The sequence below is a fragment of the Venturia canescens genome, chromosome 2 (assembly GCF_019457755.1).
Source record: "Venturia canescens isolate UGA chromosome 2, ASM1945775v1, whole genome shotgun sequence".
Lineage (NCBI taxonomy): Eukaryota > Metazoa > Arthropoda > Insecta > Hymenoptera > Ichneumonidae > Venturia > Venturia canescens.
The window spans coordinates 29171435-29191828 of NC_057422.1; the positions used below are offsets into that span (position 1 = coordinate 29171435).

Here is a 20394-nt window from a genome sequence, read left to right on the forward strand (position 1 = left end):
CGGATAAAATTTTGGCTGAACAAGCCTGGCAACGTGTAACCTCGAAAGACGCAAGTCTTGGTGAAAGAGCAAGTGCTTGGGCAGTGACAAACATTATGAAGGCGAAAAAGAAATTTGGTCTAGGTATGAAAGGAGTGACGAAAAAGACCAAAAAAAGTGTTTGTCTGAAAAAGATCATTAGTGCCGCAAAGAAAGCTATGATTCGTAGTGGTGGCCCCCGTGAAATCGTCATGTCTGCATTGAAAGGTGCGCGTGCCAGTGTTAAAGGTGTTAAAGTACGCACGCCTCGGGTTCTACCTGTACCTCGAAAAATCGGCGGTTTATTGCCCTTCCTCGTACCCATCTTTGCCGGCCTTAGCGCCGTTGGTGCATTATCCGGTGGCAGTGCTGCAATAGTCAAAGCTGTAAATGCTGCTCAAGCGGCTAAAAAGGAATTGGAGGAAAGTAAACGTCACAACAGAACACTCGAGGCCATCGCTTTGGGTAAAGGTTTACATCTGAAACCATACAAACAGGGTTTGGGTCTTTACCTCCGGTCAAAAAACGTATAATCACGCTACCACATCAACCGCTCACCGACATCGACCTGCTAAAGTATGCGAGAGCCATGAAAATTCGTAACTTTCGTGGGGTCTTCATGCGTGATACTTTACCTGAGAATGGACCACTCAAGCAAGAATCAGCAATCGTGAATTTGGATGAAAATGTGGGTCCTGGAACACACTGGGTTGCATATAAAAAGACTGCGCAACGAATCACATACTTTGATAGTTTCGGCAATCTCCCACCTCCACCCGAACTCATGAGATACTTCAATGTTGGTAGCGTGAAATACAATTATAAAAAGTATCAGGAATATGATACAATAATATGTGGACATTTATGTTTGAAATTTTTGTGTGGACAACTAAATCGACGAGACAATTATGCACTATATAAATGAGGACTATGGAGCTGCGTGTTTAGTTCAAAATCTGCGAGCATCATGGATGATAGTTTGACAATCACCATTACTGGATCATCCTCCATACTCGAGGCACAATTTTTTCCACCCATCGAACTATCGCCCGACAAAAATTATACTCTTGGACTCGTCGAGCTGCTCACATTCAATTCGATTCCAAATATCGAAATTGGTTGCAATGAATTTCATGTTGGATATCATGTGGTAACCATTCCAACGGGCAGCTATGAAATTGAAGATATTGAAAAATATTTGAAAACTGAGTTGGCATCTAAAAACATACAAATTCAGCTTAAGCCGAATAATTATACGCTACGCAGTGAAATTGAGTGCAATCAATCGATTGATTTTACATCCAAAAATTCGATTGGACCTTTGCTGGGTTTTACGTCGCGTCGATTGGAGCCCAATAAAAGACATGTGTCTGATCTACCCGTGTCCATTCTCAAAGTGAACGCCATTCGAGTCGAGTGTAATATAACCACTGGTGCATACATCAACGGGCGAAAAGTTCATACAATTCACGAATTTTTCCCATCTGTACCGGCCGGCTATAAAATCATCGAAGTACCGTCGAGCGTCATTTATCTACCAATCACAACTCGTCGCATTGACAATATACAGCTTCGTATTGTTGATCAAGACGGAGATTTGATCAATTTCCGCGGTGAAGTCATGACCATAAGACTTCATATAAAATCTCAATGGGCATAATTTACAATCATCGTATTGGCAATATTAATAAGCCAACATGGGATCGCGAAAGCAGTCGTCGATCAACGCTCAAAGAGCTAACACCTCAAAACCTTCTACTATTGAAGAGTTTGGGTCTCAAAATTCGTGGAGTTCGCGGGTGAGAAATTATCTGCTTTGCTCGTTGTGCATCTGCTGCCTGCAATGGAGGAAGAAATCGTAAACATCCAGACACCCGTCATGTTTGATGAATCCATCATACATTATGAGGTTCATGCACATCAACCATACGCATCGTTAACATACAAGAATAGTGATGAAATACGTATTTCAATCCAGTATCAAGATTTATCAATTCTACCGAGTAAAAGTTCAATTCACATTTGCGGCAAACTGACAACGGCGGATGGTACCGTGTTAGCTGCAACGAATTTCGTTAACAATGCCATTTGTCATTTATTCGAGGAAGTGCGTTATGAACTTAACGCCGTTGAAATCGATCGTAATAAGAATGTGGGAATCACATCTCTTATGAAAGGATATACATCTCATTCGTCGGCGAGAAGTACAATGCTTGAGAACACTGGTTGGGTCGATGTCGATGAGACGAAACCGATTGTGGACGCAGCAGGCAACTTTGACGTATGCATACCACTGAGCATGCTGCTGGGATTTGCTGAAGATTATCGAAAAATGGTGGTGAATGCAAAGCACGAATTGATTTTGACTAGATCACGTTCCGATGATAATGCCATAGTTCAACCAGCCGCTGAAGATTATAAAATTACACTACGAAAAATTGAATGGCTCGTTCCATACGTCACCGTGGCGGATAAACGGAAAATTCAATTCCTGAAATTCATCGCCAAAGATACCCCAATTCCAATGAGTTTTCGTACGTGGGAATTGTATGAATATCCAATGTTACCGGCGACATCGAAACACGTGTGGTCAGTCAAGACATCAACGCAGCTGGAAAAACCTCGATATGTAATCCTGGCATTCCAAACAGGACGAAAGAATAATAAGAGGCAAAATGCGAGTAATTTTGATCATTGCAACGTTACTGATGTAAAATTATACTTGAATTCACAATGCTATCCTTATGGTAATATGAATTTGAATATAGAACAAAATCAGTACGCAGTACTGTACGATATGTATACAAACTTTCAACCGATGTACTACAATAAGGAGGCCGAACCATGTCTTACAAAAGCGGATTTTCTCAAATTTGCACCTCTCATTGTGATTGACTGCTCGAAGCAGAACGATTCTCTCAAGTCTGGACCTGTTGATGTGCGCCTCGAATTTGAAACAAGCACAAATATTCCAGCACAAACATGCGCATACTGCCTCATTTTACACGATCGCATCGTTGAATACAATCCTGTGAGTGGTGGGGTGAGAAAATTGGTATAAAACCGTACCATCAACTTCTTCGGCCAACAGTCATCATGGATTTTGTCATCGATCTACAAGGCTTCAAAGGACCCATCAATGAGTTTATACTCAAAGAAATTTCAATCATTCGTGCGGACGTGAAGAATGCTGAACCTCTCACACTTTTCTTCGCACCACCGTATGCATGGGATTCTCTGCCGACAAAGTATAAAACGACAAACAAATGGCTGAAACGTAATTTTCATGGATTATCATGGGATTTTGGGGTAATACCATACGATGCGGCAAGAGGAATAATTGAAGCCATTTTACGCGGCGCTCATACCATCTTCATAAAAGGCTGCGAAAAATCTTCATGGCTAACGAACTTTTTGGATCTGTCAACGGAGATTGTCGATTTGGAGACTTTGGACTGCCCATCGTTGAAAAAACTGCCGAAAAGTCCATCGAAATGCAACCACCACCACCACACCAACGAATTGAAATTCAATTGTGCAACGAAGAATGTAAAATCTTTGCAAAGCTGGTTATACGTATATCATGCATTATGTAATAGAGGGATCTTGGAATAAACAAAACAATTTTTTTCATAAATGTGGAATTTTATTTATACAATATTCCTCCTCCTCCTCCTCCTCCTTCAACATACATTTCATCGGTGATTCAGATATATACATTTTTGCGTTGAGAATATTAGAAATCTCTTTGAGAAAATTCAATAGCGTTCCAATCACCACCGAGATATTTCATATATAGTTGTCCACAATGAGCCGTTTCCAGAAGTTTCTCGAATACCGCTGGATTCTGATCGAATGCCTTGACAACTCGCGGTGGCAGGGATACGGTGAATTAATTCCTGATTTCGGCGACGTATCTTTTTCCCCATTTGGTATTTGCTGTCCTCACGTCCGAGACGCGATATTCTTCGTTGACTTGGAGTTCTTTCAGCTTCTTGGCAGGGAGATACTCTGACTTTGCGATGATATTGTTGATGGCGGAGAACTCCATTATGGATATAGTTTTTTGAGATTTTCTTTAAAGAGCAAGTCTTGACTCAACTTTACGAAGACGTGAAGTGATGCTTTTTTCTTCTGGACTCTGCTATTTGTAGTTTTTCCATCTATCCCTACCCCAAAACTGGATCATCCCCTTCCACACGCTTTCAAATAGGTTCAAACGTGATCTATATTGGAATCGATGCAATCACCTCCGGTGGTCCTTTTTTCTGTACAGGTTCTTTGATTCCGCCGACGTTATGAACACGTGCATTCTAAACTTGTTCAAACACGTTCACAGCATTTACTACAATTTCGACGTTGCGGAGCCGGACCGTCAATATGATCGTCCATCGATGATACATTCCAATGTTCAACGCAACGACGTAATAATGCAATCTCACTATCGGATTTGTAATATTCCGGTAAACGATCCCACAGAATATCTGTACATTCACCAAAGTATTCCTTGAAGATGGTTGGAGATATAATTTGGAACTCCTCCGATGTCATTTCACAGGGATTTTTTATCCGTAAAGTCCCATAGACGTTTACAAGTCGTTCCATAATCGAGCACTTTTCACAATTTCTACGTCTGGGTCTAGCTGAATCAATATGAGTTCGCACCCAGGGTTGATTGAAATGATCGAAACACAATTGATATGATTGCACATCAGCATCACACTGCAAATACTTGGGTAAACGATCCCATAACGTAGGAATAAAATTACTATAGTACTTTAAAAGCAAAGCCTTCGGCAATGACTCAAGTTCATTTTCCGTTAATGTCGATGGATCTTTTGTTGGATATATAGCATACATACTAGCACACCTTTCCATCGCGACGTTTACTTTTAGAATAAGCGTTCGATGTGAAAATTTTTTTTTTCTCGGAAAACATTCAAACAACTCTCAAGTCAAAAGTTCGGGGAAGGGCAGGTGCATTTTGAAAAAGAAATCTCGTCGGATCTTGCGCCGTTGTTACGTCCTAGCATTACGCTAAACGCCCCTCACTTTTTCTCTTCAACTCAAACGCTATCACGAGTATATTTCTAACCTTTATCATCATTTGTCGATACATAGTTCTTATCTAAGAATATATATAAACACAGAGCGTATCCAGACCATCCATAACAAATACATCCTGCGAGACACTCGGCGCTCGCACATATTTTTTTCCTCAACTGTCCATTCTTTAAACACTCACAACGCGTGCCCTAGACTCTCCCCGACGTTCCGGCGCCATAAATAATCCTACAAGACGAGCACGGAAAACCAGAAATAAACACTCCAAGACCGATTTCCTATCCTTGAATTTATTATCAATGCAGCATTTCCTAAATCCACACAAAATTCCAGAGACGCGTTCCGAAACTCGCGTTTCCCACGAGTCCCGAAAACAGATGCTCTTATCTCAAGTGCAACACGTGCACATCTCAGAACTCCGCTCAGCACACTTTCCCTAATTCTAAGAAATCTCGAGCGATATTTCCTCCAATCATATCTCCGGAAAAGTCTCCCCCATATTCAAATCCAATCATCAAATCAGACGATACTTTTTACCCAATCCAAACTAAAAAACCACAGAGAACAAACCCCCTCTACAGCATCCTACCCCCAAAAAACACATCCTCCTCTCGAACTCTAACTAGGCTAAGAATCTTAGTTGTTAGTCAGTTAGCATCGAACTATAAAGACATTAACATCAGAGAACTCTCCTTTCTCTAAATCCTAATTCATCTTAGAGAGCTCCGAATAATAGCTAACTCTTTGTTTAACAGTTTAATTTCTTAATTTGTAAAGTAAATAAGTGCATAAGTGTCTCAATAAACACATCAGAATATTTTGTAATAAACAAAATATCATCGAGTGTACTTATTTCATCAAGCCTTCGACACCGCTCAACAATTGGAAAATCCTTCCAATTCGCGGGCACAACCACAATAAAAGGTCACGTATACCTGAAAATATAGTATATGTTCTCGGGCCTCGAACAAGTCCCAAAGAAGACTCACTGGCAGAGGTACTCAACGTACACTCTGCTTCTCTAAATCGGCGACTGTGCGCCCCCAACTAATCCTCCCTCCTGGGACGTAACACCGTCTCAGGAATGTAGAGATATGTAACACTGGACATTTATCATTAGACGTCGTGTGACGTGCAATTCTCGGAATAACAATATATTTTTTCAAAGATACAAGTCTCAAGTGAAAAGTCGGGGGAGGAGCATTTTGAAAAAGAAATCTCATGGAAACTGGCACCATCTCAGGAATGCAAAAATATGTAGGACACATAAATTTGTCATTAGTGTGACATGTAAACATCTTTGGTCACGGAGTCCGATAATTAAGATCATCTTCGGCAAGAGCACTTTAAAAAGAAAATTCCGTTCAATCTGATATACCGGAAACATAAATCAGTCATTGGAGGGTATGGTGTAAAAAAATCTTTTGTCTCTTCAAAGTGTTCTCGCACCCCCGCTGTGCGAGAACCTTCCCCCTCCACATGCCGTGCAGCCCCGCAACGGTCCCCGCGCTCCCCCGTCCCCGCTCCCCCCTGAGAGCCCCTGGGTTAGAACTGGCATAGCCTTACTACTAACGATTGTTTCAAAAAATATGATAATTAAGGAGTTATTGAACAAAAACAAAAAAATGCACCTTTCTTTCAAGATGGCGGTGATTCCGGACCTTCAATTGCTCAGGACTTTTAACACCGTCAATAATAAACCAGAATGAACATTGTCACCAAATTTCAAAACTTTCGGATTTATTATTTTTATTTCGTGAAATTTGGCCTTCGTTGCCTTGGCTACCGGAGCAGAAGTCCGGGAAGAAACCGGCTTCGAGGTTGAAGTGGACGTGGAGGACTGCCGAGAAGACCCTTGAGGAATGCGAATCTCGATGCTCTCCAGAGCTCGAGCGCGAGTTGTTAAGAAGTCGCGAAGTTGTTGAAGCGAGACAGGTTCCTTAGCAGCTCCAAGTTTTACCTCCCATTGTTTCCGAAGATGGTGATCCAGTTTTGAAGTGATGATGTGCACCAGGATGCAATCCCAGGATTGTATGGGGACCTCCAGAGCTTGTAAAGCGTGAAGGACCTCAGCCAAGGTGTTTAGCAAGTTGTTGAGGGCTTTGCCAGACCGCGTTGTAATGTTGGGAATGCCGAGGAGGCAATCCAACTGAGCCGTGATGAGGAGGCGCTTGTTCTCGTAGCGTTCGACGAGAATGTCCCATGCGGCGGCAAACGAAGTGGCCGAAATCGGATGATTAGAAACCAGTTGTGCAGCTTCTCCCTTTAGCGAAGTACGAAGATAATGCATCTTTTCCACGGAGGTGATGTACGTGTTTTCATCGACTATGGACACGAACATATCATGGAATTCCCGCCATTTGGAAAACTCGCCAGAGAAATGCTTGAGTTTAATTTCTGGAAGTGATCGACGAAGTGCAGATTGGCATTCAGCTGCCGAAACGTCTGCTAGAAGGACACCGGTTGGTTCGGTACGATCGTAGTGTTCTTTGATTGTGAGGTAAGCCACTTTGGTCGTCTCGTACGCCTGAAGATATTGAGCCTCAACCGACTCCCGGAAGTATGCCTGATCCTGAAGATTCTCTCAATTCATCTCAAGGAAAAGAGCGTGTTCCGTTTTGAAGCGATTCCATTCTACTTCCAAAAGTTCCAGCCGCGTAATTGCTAGAACTTGCAAAGTGGTAAATGTCGAGGCCTCCTGTGCGTTTTCGGCGAGACCGAAGAAAATCAATTTTCTAATGCTTATTTTTTTCATGCAAATGTATTATAATTTAATTCTAATTAATAATAAATTTTGTAAAGTTTAAAAAAATCTTTGAAAAACAATATTTTCTAACTCCCGTTTTCTAATCTTCCTTCTCTTTTACACCTATTCTTCCATCTCTTTGCTCCACCCCCGCTTGAAGATCCCTCTACAAACCCCTTTCGCGATATAGACCCTCCCCTCCCACTACAGACCCTTACCCACTGGGGATCATTTTTCCCATCTCTCTTACATTCATCTTCCATCTCTATCTCTCTACCTGGCGATCCCCTCTACAGACCCTCCACTGCAGACCCCGCGCTCCCCCGTCCCCACACCCCCCCTGAGATCCCTGATCCAGAACCGACTTAGCCCCTATACTCATAGCTGAGTGAGAATTTTGACTTTTTTGTTGCAGCATTATCTAACAATGATTGGCGCAATTGTTTCCATTCCGTTTATTTTGACGCCAGCACTTTGTATGGCGGAAGACGATCCCTCAAAAAGTCATATAATATCGACCATGATCTTCATCACAGGAATCGTCACCTTCATACAGACTTCAATAGGCTGCAGGTAATACGAACATGTTCTTTCCCACGTTTCAAATATTTTACTGCAACCTTCAAAACCTCAACAATTATGCTACAAAAAAAAGATTGGGATGAGTTTTTTGATGGTTTCTTTTTTTCTGATCATAGCACAGAAATTGAAAAAAAAGATTTCATAAAAAAAATTGAAGAAACAACTGTAAATAATTTCAATGCAACAATTCGGAAAAATTGGACAAATCATGAAAAAACATTATATTAAAAAAAAAATACAAATCTGTAACTATTTTGTAAAGTGAAAAAAAAATCATACAAAGAGTAAGAAATAAAAAAACGGAAAATCGCACTTGAAAACATTTTGGAAACCGATGCCCCGTTGCTTTTATCTTATTCTAACAACTTCATCAACTAAAAAAAATTTCCATGCAAATTAAGTGCAGCATTAAAATTTATGATACCAATTTGAGGCCACGTATTTAATGGTGATTTGAAATATTCATTCATACGGTAACCATCAGAAACTTACTAATGAATCAAAAAAGTTACCATTTGAGTTACGTGTAGCACTTAAATTTATGATATCAAGTGGAGGACAAGTGTTTTATTAGTAATTCCAAGTTTTAACATTATAGAATTGTTTTAAGAAGCGTTTAAAAACAAAAAAAATCACATGAAAGGTATAGCAATTTGTTATTCTATGGTAGCAGAGACTTGGAAGAAAAAATCGATTCTTCTCAGACTTTCAGGATGCCCTGGTATTATTCACAATATTCGCTATCGTTTTTGTATCGGTACAAATTATGCTTAGATATGTGTTAGAAGTACTTGTCCTGCCCATCACTTTTCATTGAAATTCTTCATTCAAACAAAAAACAATTATGAAAAAACTAAATTGTACGTCAGAATCGGGTTGAAAATTTACTGGAATGCAATTTATTATCAGATTATTGTTCTCAATAAAAGTATAGGTTAGTTCTTATAAAAAACTTTTTAAAAGTAAAAAAATTACGCCAAAGTATTAAAAAGTGTAACCTTGTTTATAATAATATTTATTAGATTTTTCCCTCTAATTATTTATTCTGTTTCTTTGGAAAAATATAATCATATCAATTTAATCAAGCCAAGTGATGTTTGTTTTTTATTATTTGGATTACAAATTTAGAAAAAAAACTCAAGCTTTTGAACAAAAACTTGGCGTGCATGGTTTTTCAAAATGTACTTAAATGAACAATGCACACCAGTATTCAAATTTTTACTATTTTACGTTCTTCTTGTTTTTCTAGCTTCTCCCATTCCTCTCATTGTTCAAAATAGACCGAAGTATACACCCAAGTAAACCATGTACACTGGTTTCTCGAATTTAGCTATTTTACATTCTTCTTGTTGCTCTTGCTCCTTCCAATCCAAATAAGTTCGGTAACGATGCTTTCCATTACCCTGTATCGGAGGCAAATTGAAAGAAACTTTAATTCAATTACATATATAGGTACACGTATATACATGCATCTAACCTCGTGCCTGTGATTTTTTAAATCTAAGGACTAAATAGTACGCCGATTAAAACGAGTTTATTAGTTTTTTTGGATATTCAAACTTCTGCTTATACTTGAAGGGAGTTCTTTTTTATCATATAATACTTGGTTACTTTCGTTTTTACTATACTATATTTTGAATTTAACTTTCATTTTTCTGAATTTAACGTTCATTTAAATGGAATAGAAAGCTTAGTAAAATCGCTGCTAGCACAGGCCTATGAAGAGTTTATTTATAGAAATTATTTTGAACACTTATTAGTTTGAAAAACCATGCACGCCAAGTTTTTGTTCAAAAGCTTGAGTTTTTTTTCTAAATTTGTAATCCAAATAATAAAAAACAAACATCACTTGGCTTGATTAAATTGATATGATTATATTTTTCCAAAGAAACATAATAAATAATTAGAGGGAAAAATCTAATAAATATTATTATAAACAAGGTTGCACTTTTTAATACTTGGCGTAATTTTTTTACTTTTAAAAAGTTTTTTATGGGGATATCATTTCTTTTTGAATTGGGCAATACAAACATAAATATATTTAACAAACATCAAGTTGTATAATACTAGACCATTGTCATTAATTCAATCAAGTTCATGGCTCAATAGATTAATTAATGAGGATGGTCAATAAGGAAAGTCATGATGGAATGATGAATTTGATCATAATCGATAAAATAAATTATGCTTCAGTGGAATCTAGAGCGATATAAAAACCTTATTGAAAAAATCATATATTATAAAATTGGTGGAAGAATTAAAAAGAAAGTTATGAACACTCATATTATATATAAAGTTGATATTGACATGGCTTCAGAAACATTCTTAATAGTACTGATAAATAACCATCAGACAGAACCTTACTATGACGCTGAAGTTTCCAACGTTGGAGTCCGACGAAATGATCTAAAAAAACTCTCAAATAATTCCAGTAAATCTCCAATTTTGTTCCCTGCCGAATTTCCAATTCGTAATTTTTTAAGCAACATCAATCATTCGTAAAATAATAAAATAATGAATTATAAATTTTTTTTTTCTTTCATTTCGTTGAACTCCAACGTTGCAAACTTCAGCGTCGTACCTTACTTATGTCCTCAGTTATTTCAGATGGTAACTGGACATTCAAATCTAATTATATACTTTAAATTGTAAACATGCTGAACTTACGCCCGTCTGTCTCTAAGATATTAAAGTCCCCGAAACGATGGATTTTAAATCACTAACGTTATATATCTCAGGATCGACTGGACGGATTTACTTGCAACAAAGACCAATGTCGATTTTTCGATTTTTATGCCTCGTAGAGGCTGTGTCCGTTTTGCCCCGGAATTTTTTTTTTACAAAATTCGGAAAACGAAGACTGGGCATCAATTTTGGGACTCAAAAATAGTTGAAAGACCATATGCTCATCAATGAAACTTGCTTAAATCCTTAAGTGTCCATTTTGCCCCACATTACCCTATATATTGAACCCTACCCGTTCTGTATTCGCGATTTTTCGTGGTTCTGCTGGGTCATGGCACGCGGTGATGCGAAGTTTAAGATGAGACCGATTTGTCGTGTTATAAACCTTCGGAACCCGTGGAGTCGTTGTGTATGCGCGTTTTTATGTATTCGCAGTTTTTCGCATTTTTTCGCGGGGTGACAATGTAGTGGACGGATTATTTGGGATAGTCAAATTAAAATTTTATTCGCCTTTATTCGGGGGGCTCCGCCCCCTGGTCCCCCGCCAGGGGGCTCGGCACCCTGGACCCCCGTTGCCCGCGTTGGCATTCTATATGCCTATTATATAAATGAGTTTGTTGGTCTAACCTCCAAGATTATAGCTCAGAAGGATTCGAGTTCCAATTCCGAGAATTTTTTGCGACCCGATTCGAGCTCCAATTCCGAGAATTTTTTGCGACTCGATTCGAGCTCGAGCTCCAATTCCAAGAATTTATCCCGATAAGCAAATTTTCACCCATGGAAAGGGAACGGAAAGTAGACATATATATATATATTGTTGAAGAAAATTTTCGATCCTGAAATTGCACCCCCTAATTTTCATAACTGCATTTTAACCCTTTTCCCAATGTCACACCAATCTAATTTTTTCATCATACCAAGCGCATACATCACATTATCATGTCCCACTGTTATTTTTTTCATCCGACTAATTTCCAACAAATGGCGGCCACTTCAAATTCACGAGTCAGGGGAAATCGACCAATCTCAAGTAAAGATACACGGCCGTCTTGACTCGCTCTGCCTACAAAACTTCTTTTTAATACTTGGCGTCAAGACGCTGCCGCGTCTCTAGATACCAAATAAAATTTTTCGCTGGACGAAATGAGAAGTAAAAATTGCCGTCATTGCAATATAAACTGGACGGCTCATTTTGGATGCTCGAACATATTTTTTCATTTATCGATGCACAGTTATATCCCTTGTATATTACAGGCGAATTCGTTAGCATTTTTTATGAATTTAACGCAATTAAGTGAAAATTACTTGAAGAAAACTTCGTGAATCCCCTCTGTATGCATACTTATGATCCATCAGTCCTATACGGGCCCTGATATTTATTTGAATGGAAAATTTAAATGAAAAGTAATGGGTCGGACAAATACTTTTGACGCATATTTAAACATAATGGGTACCTATCCAAAATCGACGTCGAATATTGTGAACAATACCAGGGGATCCTGAAAGTCTGAGAAGAATCGATTTTTTCTTCCAAGTCTCTGCTACCATAGAATAACAAATTGCTATACCTTTCATGTGATTTTTTTGTATTTAAACGCTTCTTAAAACAATTCTACAATGTTAAAACTTGGAATTACTAAAAAAACACTTGTCCTCCAATTGATATCATAAAATTTAGTGCTGCACGTAACTCAAATGGTAACTTTTTTGATTCATTAGAACTCTCTCAAGTTCCTGAAGGTTCCTCTATAAGAATGAACATTCCGAATTACCCTTAAATACTTGGCCTCGAATCGATATCATAAATTTTAATGCTGCACGTAACTTAGATGGAATTTTTTGTCAATTGATTTAGCTTTTTTTTAGAATTAGATAAAAAGAATGGGGCATCGGTGTGAAACTTTTTTCGAATTGTTCTGTTGAAATTATTTACACTTGGTTTTATAATTTTTTTTATGGAATTTTTTTTATCATATTAAAAAAAATGTCAAAAACTATACCATAAAAAAATTATGAAACTAACTGTAAATATTTTCAACACAACAATTAGCAATAATTTCACAAATAATGAAAAACATTCTACTAGAAAAAAAAACTGTAATTATTTTTAAAGTGTAAAAAAACTTGAATAGAACGTAAGAAATAGAAAACCGAAAAATCGCGCTTGAAATCATTTTGGAAATCGATGGCCCGCTCTACTTATCTTATTCGAACAGCAAATCATTTGGAAAAAAAATCCATCTACGTTACGTGCAGTTTTAAAATGTATATCAATTCGAGGCCAAGTATTTTATGGTAATTCGGAATATTCATGCCTACGGGAACCATTGGAAACTTGAGAAAGTTCTTATGAATTAAAAAAGTTACCATCTGAGTTACGTGCAGCACTAAAACTTATGGTATCAATCGGAGGATAAGCGCTTTATTTGTAATTTCGAGTTTTAACATTATGGAATTGTTTTAAGAATCGTTTAAATCCAAAAAAATCATATGAAAGGTATAGTAATTTGTTATTCTATAGTGGCAGAGACTTAGAAGAAAATCGATTCTTCTCAGACTTCCAGGATCCCCTGATATTATTCACAACATTCGACGTCGATTGGATCTGTACAAATTATGTTTAAATATGTGTTAAAAGTACTTGTCCGGCCCTTCATTTTTTATTTAGATTGTTTATTCAGATAAAAATCAGGAACCTTCTAGAACCGATACATCATAAGTATGCATATAGAGAAAATTGAGGAAGTCATTTTCAAGCAAGTTGATTAAATAAAAAATTTAACGAAGTCCCCTGTAATATACAAAGGATATTATTGTGCATCGATACATGAACAATATTTTGCACAGTAAATGTCTTCAAGCTTTCAAAATTACCCCCCCCCCCCCCCCCCCCCTATAATCAGGGGTAGACTTACACATATGAATTTTATTATGTATGTAAATTTATTATTTCAACCGATAATGCCAATTGCAAACATGGCATAGAAATACTCAATATACATGTCACTTCATCACTTTGTCAAACTTTAGAGGTGTTCATTGCATTTCAAAGATACAAATTTCGATATCACAAGAATTAAGCATCCAATGACATTGAAATAAATTTCCTAATTCTTCATGTAACAATTCAAGTGAATATTTATGTATTTACATTCTGTCAGGCGTATACTCGTATTCCGAAACATCTCGCGAGAGACAATGCAAATTTTATAATGCTATTCAAACAAGATGATACGAACCTCAAGCATGTATATAATGATCATGTCAATACGGATATGACTTATGCAAGTTTCAAAAAAATGTGTGTCAAGTGTTGGAAATCGGACAAGTATGGATTCATCAAGATTGACAAGGACAGTGAATTGAATGCTGGAAGATATAGAAGGGGATTTGATTCTTTCCTCACTGTCGATGATGATGATGATGATGATAAATAATTGTTCCCCTGGATTTTACAAGACAGTCTAAAGTCTGACTTACTCGTGTCAACATGAAGCGCAAAGAACTTTTAAAGGAGACGGCTGTATTGAGTGAACTTGCCAAGGCGAGTGATGCAATCAGACGAAAACATCGAATGTTGAAAAGTGGACGTGATAGTGCTCAGCAGAAAATGCAAGATGTGTTTAAACCGATTGTTGAACCATTAGATGAACTAGTTTCATATACGAAAAAATCTAAAATTAAGAATGGACGTGTAAATGTTAAAAAGAAGGAAGAGGAGGAGGAGGAGAAGGAGGAAGAGTCTCCAAATTGTGGAGAAAATAGCATGAAGTAAGATATTTCTATCAAAGATGATATTTGGCATGATGCAATTACTGATGAGAATGTCGGTGTACCCTTAACTAAAAATAGTGATAATGATGTTCATGAAGATAATAATGATGATGAGGACGATGATAATTTAGAATCATCTGGAGATGTTGATAATTTGATACGTGAATATCTGGGCTTACTGCGTAGTAATAACAAAACAAGATTAGATGGCGTGTATGGAGTACGAAATCTCGCTCAAAACAGATCAATGATTGGTGATTCACCAATTCATTTCGAACTCGATCATATAGTGGTTGGAGATGAAAAGTATCCCAAAAGTATTGGCTCGGTGGAACTGTTGTTTAAAAAAGAGCCCGAACTCAAATATGTAACACCAAATGACTTGGAGAAATATCAGAAAATTATCATCACAACGAATGCTCATAAAAAATTTTATAAACGCACGGGTGCGGTACTTCAGGATAAAAATAGTATATTTAAAAATTATATATCCCAAATGCTCGGTAGCAACGATAAGAAAGGTGGTGCTCTGCCTCAGTATAAGGGAGCACGAAAGCATACCTCTATCGACTATGTTTATTGGGATGATCCAAATGAGCTGGTAGATCGTCTTCGCTTATTGCTCGCATCGCAAGCTGCTGGAAATTCATCACATTCGAATGAAATTATATCGATTATCGAGGAGTTGCGTGAAGCTGAAATCATTTATTAACATGTGATGGCTTGCTTTCATCGACATTCCCAACATGAGCGTCGATGTGTTTGGACGAAAGTTGAGTAGACGTGGTGCAGGTCCTCCGGGCAAACCAGGTGCTGGATTCAAAATTACATCGGACGGTCATTACGACTTGGAACGAAAACGACTGAGCAACGTTGGTGAGCCAGTGAATGCTCGAGATGTTGTAACACTCGGTGCATTCAGCAAACACATTCATTCTATAACTCATAGTGTGACTCATACAACGAATCAAAAGTGTGGATCGAATGTGGCGGCTGCAGAAAAGCGTGTGAGAACCGAGCTCGCCCATCTCCGTGAAAAAGTTGATAATATAAAGAGAGAAATCTCAGAACTTCATGATGATATGAAGCTTTTACGAGATCATCTAATGATAAGTCAGTGAAAAGTCCTCTAGACTCTTATCTTCTGCAATTGATGAGGACCGTGGGGGAGAAGAAAAAATGAGTGAAAAGAAGCTTGCGGTGGTTGAAGAACTGCATAAGCCAGCTCGGTGGAATTATCCACGTCGACATGTGAATATACGTGGCCTGGATGAGACTTGGCAAGCTGATCTTGTAGATATGTCTGCATATGCACAACACAACTCCAAACGCAAATTTCTCCCCACCGTCATCGATATATTCTCCAAATTCGCCTGGGCCGCACCGTTGAAGAGTAAAAGTGGAAAAGATGTGAGTGCTGCAATGGAGACGATTCTCAGCAAAGGACGCATACCGAAAAATCTTCACGTCGATCGAGGAAAAGAATTTTATAATATGAACTTTAAGGCTTTGATGAAAAAGTATAATACCCCTAGGAAAAAAAAGGTTGGGACAAGTACATTGATGATCCCTCGTTTGTTGATAATTCCATCCATGAAAAAAACTTTAAAACAAAATTTTTATAAAAAATAGGCAAAAAAATTATTTTATAAAAAAAATACAGAACAATTCGAAAAAAATTTCACAAATCTTGAAAAAGCATTATCTTTAAAAAAAACTAAACTGTATCTATTTTTTAAAGTGTTAAAAGAATCAAATAACAAGTAAAAAATAAAAACCGAAAAATCGCGCTTGAAATCATTTTGGAAACCGATGCCTCATTCTTCTTATTTGATTCGAAGGGCTAAATCAACTAAAAAAAATTCCATCTAATTTACGTGCAGCATTAAAATTTATTATATCAATTCGAGGCCAAGTATTTTCTAATAAATTGAAAAAAGTTTGGAACTCACATTGTGAAGTTCCAGGATGCGAAAATGTTGCTATTGTTCCTGGTGCAAAAAGTCGCTATGTTTTAAATACTTTTTCGATGATTATCATTACTGCAGTACTTACAACGGTTAATAGAGCACACCATTATATGTTCGCTTCTATTTATCGCTATGGTGATTATTTTGTTAGACTGTTGACATATTATTAATAAAAGATATAAGCATATTGTACACTTTTTTTTACTCGACTATGTAGTTTTTCTATACGTCATCCCAAAACTTGGTCTTATCAACCGGAACGAATATGAGTATATGTGTAAGCGCTTATCGTATGCCTATGTTATTATCTCATTGCCAAATATAAATCGGTCAGAATTATCGATAAGTCAGATATAAATACTTTTCCATCTGAAGATTCACCTATAAATAAGTTGGCATTTAGATAAAATCGTTCATTGAATGTTATGTCCGCAACATTGTTGTTGTAAATTTGAAGAAAAAACGTATTACGAGGAGAGCAAACAAGAAAAAAAAGAAGTACTGCCGTTTGATTGAGATTAAACGTAAACATACATAGGGGTAGTTCACCCCCTTAACTTGATTTGCGAGGAAAACGCAAAAACCCGTATCTACTATTTTTTTACCCCCTTCAAAATGCAATTGAATTCATCGAGATAGGTGCAATAGTTTTTTTGTTATAACGATTTTCTGAATTTCAACCCCTATAACTTTTTTCTTATGCAACCCCCCGATGTGAAACCAGTTGCATTTTTCATCGTTTATCATTAAGGTAATTATCCATTTGGGTGCATTCGATTATCTCAAGTGGAAATGGGTGAAACCTGAAAAGTACCCTTCGGAGGTCTCAACTTCAAGCGATGATTTCACCCCCTAGAAACATTTTTCCGCCGATAAAAAAAAATACGTGTCTCTTAGATTTTGATGTAGAATAACATATTCAAGTTTCATTAAAATCGGAGGGGGACAGCGGAAAGACTTTCCTTGTTAGCACATATACTTATCCACAGAAATTTCCAAATTCGCAGGTATCGGCTGCAATTCAATGTATCTGCGCAATGAGTTTGGAAGACAGCAGTTTCAAATCCATCCATAAATGAGCAACTGAAGACTTTTGTAATGAATTTTTCACTTCATATTTATGTTACGGTGGGAGTCAAAAAATAAAATGAATGGCACAGTATATAAATTTTATAGTTTGCAGATTTTTGCTGTATTTCAATGATCCAAATCTATAGTATTAGAGTGGAAAGTTGTTAGAAGTCATGATGTTACATTAAAATCACATAGCGCACATAACATTCAGAAATTCTGTAGGTTTCCATGATGTTGGCAGGTATTATACTTAATCGCATCGAAAACTGAGCAACTGTACACTTATCGTAATGAATGTTTTCACAATAATTCCACATTTGCAGTTTGCAGAATAGGAATACTCAACATACACGTCATTTCATAAGTATTGTTGTCAATATTTGTGTTTGCCTCCCGCATTCCGAAGATTCAAATTTTCATATTATCAGCAAAAAAAGCATCCAAAGACTTTTTGGAACAAGTTTCAAAATTTATTACTCGACAGACCAGGTGGAAAAAGAATAACTACACTTATATCAAGACCAGAAACTGTTTTGAGAATCTATTGTACAAAATGTGCGATTGATGATCATAATTGGAAACCTCTTGAATTACGTTACCACAATCAGCATGAAGAAATAGTAGAAAATCATAGGACACATATTAGGCAACCAATTAATAATATGCATCGATCCGCTGCAAACCGATGGAGTCAAAACAAGGATTGGAAAGAGCAGAGCCATAGTTAAAAAGAAAAAAGACAGCGCAATTGAAAGAGAACAGAAATCAAAATTGTTTCATGTATCTGTGCATTAGTTTCTGAAGACAGTAATTTCAGATCTATTCAGAAATAAGTAGGTGAAGACTTTAGTAATGAATATCTTCGTTAGTATATTCCAGTCGGAACCAAAAAGCTAAAAGATTGGCATACCTGCTATTTCACAGAAATATCAAAGTTCATAGGTACTTGCTACGTACCAGTTATACAGACTTTGGTGCTATAGGGAAAAACACTTCAAAATTACATGAACCACATTTTTGAAACTTATTATGACACATTCAAAAAAAAAGTGACAGATACGATGCATGTTGAAGCAAGCAAAATGCTGTAATTTTGTATGTCTCCATGGTTATCCGCAGACAAAATATTTGATCACATCCAAAAATGATCAGGTGTAGACTTACAGACATGAATTTTTCAACCCACAATGCCAATCGCAAACATGGTCTAGAAATATTCAATATACATGTCGCTTCATCACTTTGTCGAACTTTAGAGGTGTTCATTGCATTTCGAAGATACAAATTTTGATATCATGAAAATTAAGCACCCAATGACTTATTGAAATAAATTTCCAAATTTATCATGTAATAACTCAAGTGAATATATCTATGCATTTACATGGCTCAAAGATTTTTCAAAACTTGGGTGTATGAACAAGCAATTATGAAGGCTTTTGTTATAAATATTTCAAATTATTTTGTTGAAATTAATATAAAAAAAATAGAAATATGAATATCTCTCGTATTGTCTGGAGAACAAATAGAAATTGGTATGACAATACACTGTAAGCTAAGGAGGTGGAAAAAAGGGACCGGTAACACAGCCAAACTAAATGAAAGAAATTATGACAACAATACATTGAATTACTTGACCAAAGTTTTTTAAAATTTATTTGAATTCGTTTACACACAACCATCCACCTCTTTCTTTAATGTAATTACACAACATAGAATTTCTGTTTGGAAAGAACGTTTTAGAGGTTATAATGAACGAACGTTTTTTTTCTCATTGTTATTATTATTATTATTCAACACTAATTAGTCACGTCATTAATAATATCGATTCCTTCCACTTTTCAATAACCACTTTTATTTTTCTATACTCTGCACGCAACAGCACTCTGGCGGTCATAACCTCAAACGTCAACATGACGCGAAATCTCGCAAATTTGCTATCTATGTATATATTACGATATCGAAGTAGAACAGATAATTCTTGATTTTCACGACACACATTATTCACGTTTTCACTTCTCAATATTTTACTCACTCTCAGTACACTGTATGAGATCAATTAATCCACTTTTGAGGTTTTATTTATTATAGATATTATTGTCGTGAATTGGGCTCGAAACTTATTGAAACTTCTTTTATGAAAAAAATAAAATTGATTATATCCACTGCTATTTCCAATAATGTTTTATTTATTTAAACGAAATTTGCAAATCTTGCACCGTTGATCCACGGGGCTACGATCGCAATCACTTTATAATAACATAACAGACGATAACAGACGGTATACAAGAAAACATTGAGGACTATCAGAATCTTTCTCATCGGTGATTGGTCGAGACGGATAGATTCTCACCGGTGATTGGTTATGATGGGCATCAAGAAGCCCTTGTATGTATCGGTCTGAACCCATATACGGATACGTCAGCTGCGTAAATGTGTTGGTACTTTTTGCATAATCTTGAGCCCGTGCAAAGTTTTTTCTCA

The 20394-nt window shown here is 36.9% G+C and overlaps 1 protein-coding gene across 5 annotated transcripts in view; it reads left to right on the top strand.

Moving 5' to 3' along the window:
* Positions 1 to 20394, top strand: part of LOC122406617 (solute carrier family 23 member 2) — a 1354473-nt gene that overhangs the window by 161074 nt on the left and 1173005 nt on the right. For all 5 annotated transcript variants that reach the window (XM_043412169.1, XM_043412170.1, XM_043412168.1 and 2 more), the window contains one exon: positions 8244 to 8401. In XM_043412169.1, coding sequence (XP_043268104.1) covers positions 8244 to 8401 — 158 coding nt within the window. The remainder of the gene's footprint in view (positions 1 to 8243; positions 8402 to 20394) is intronic.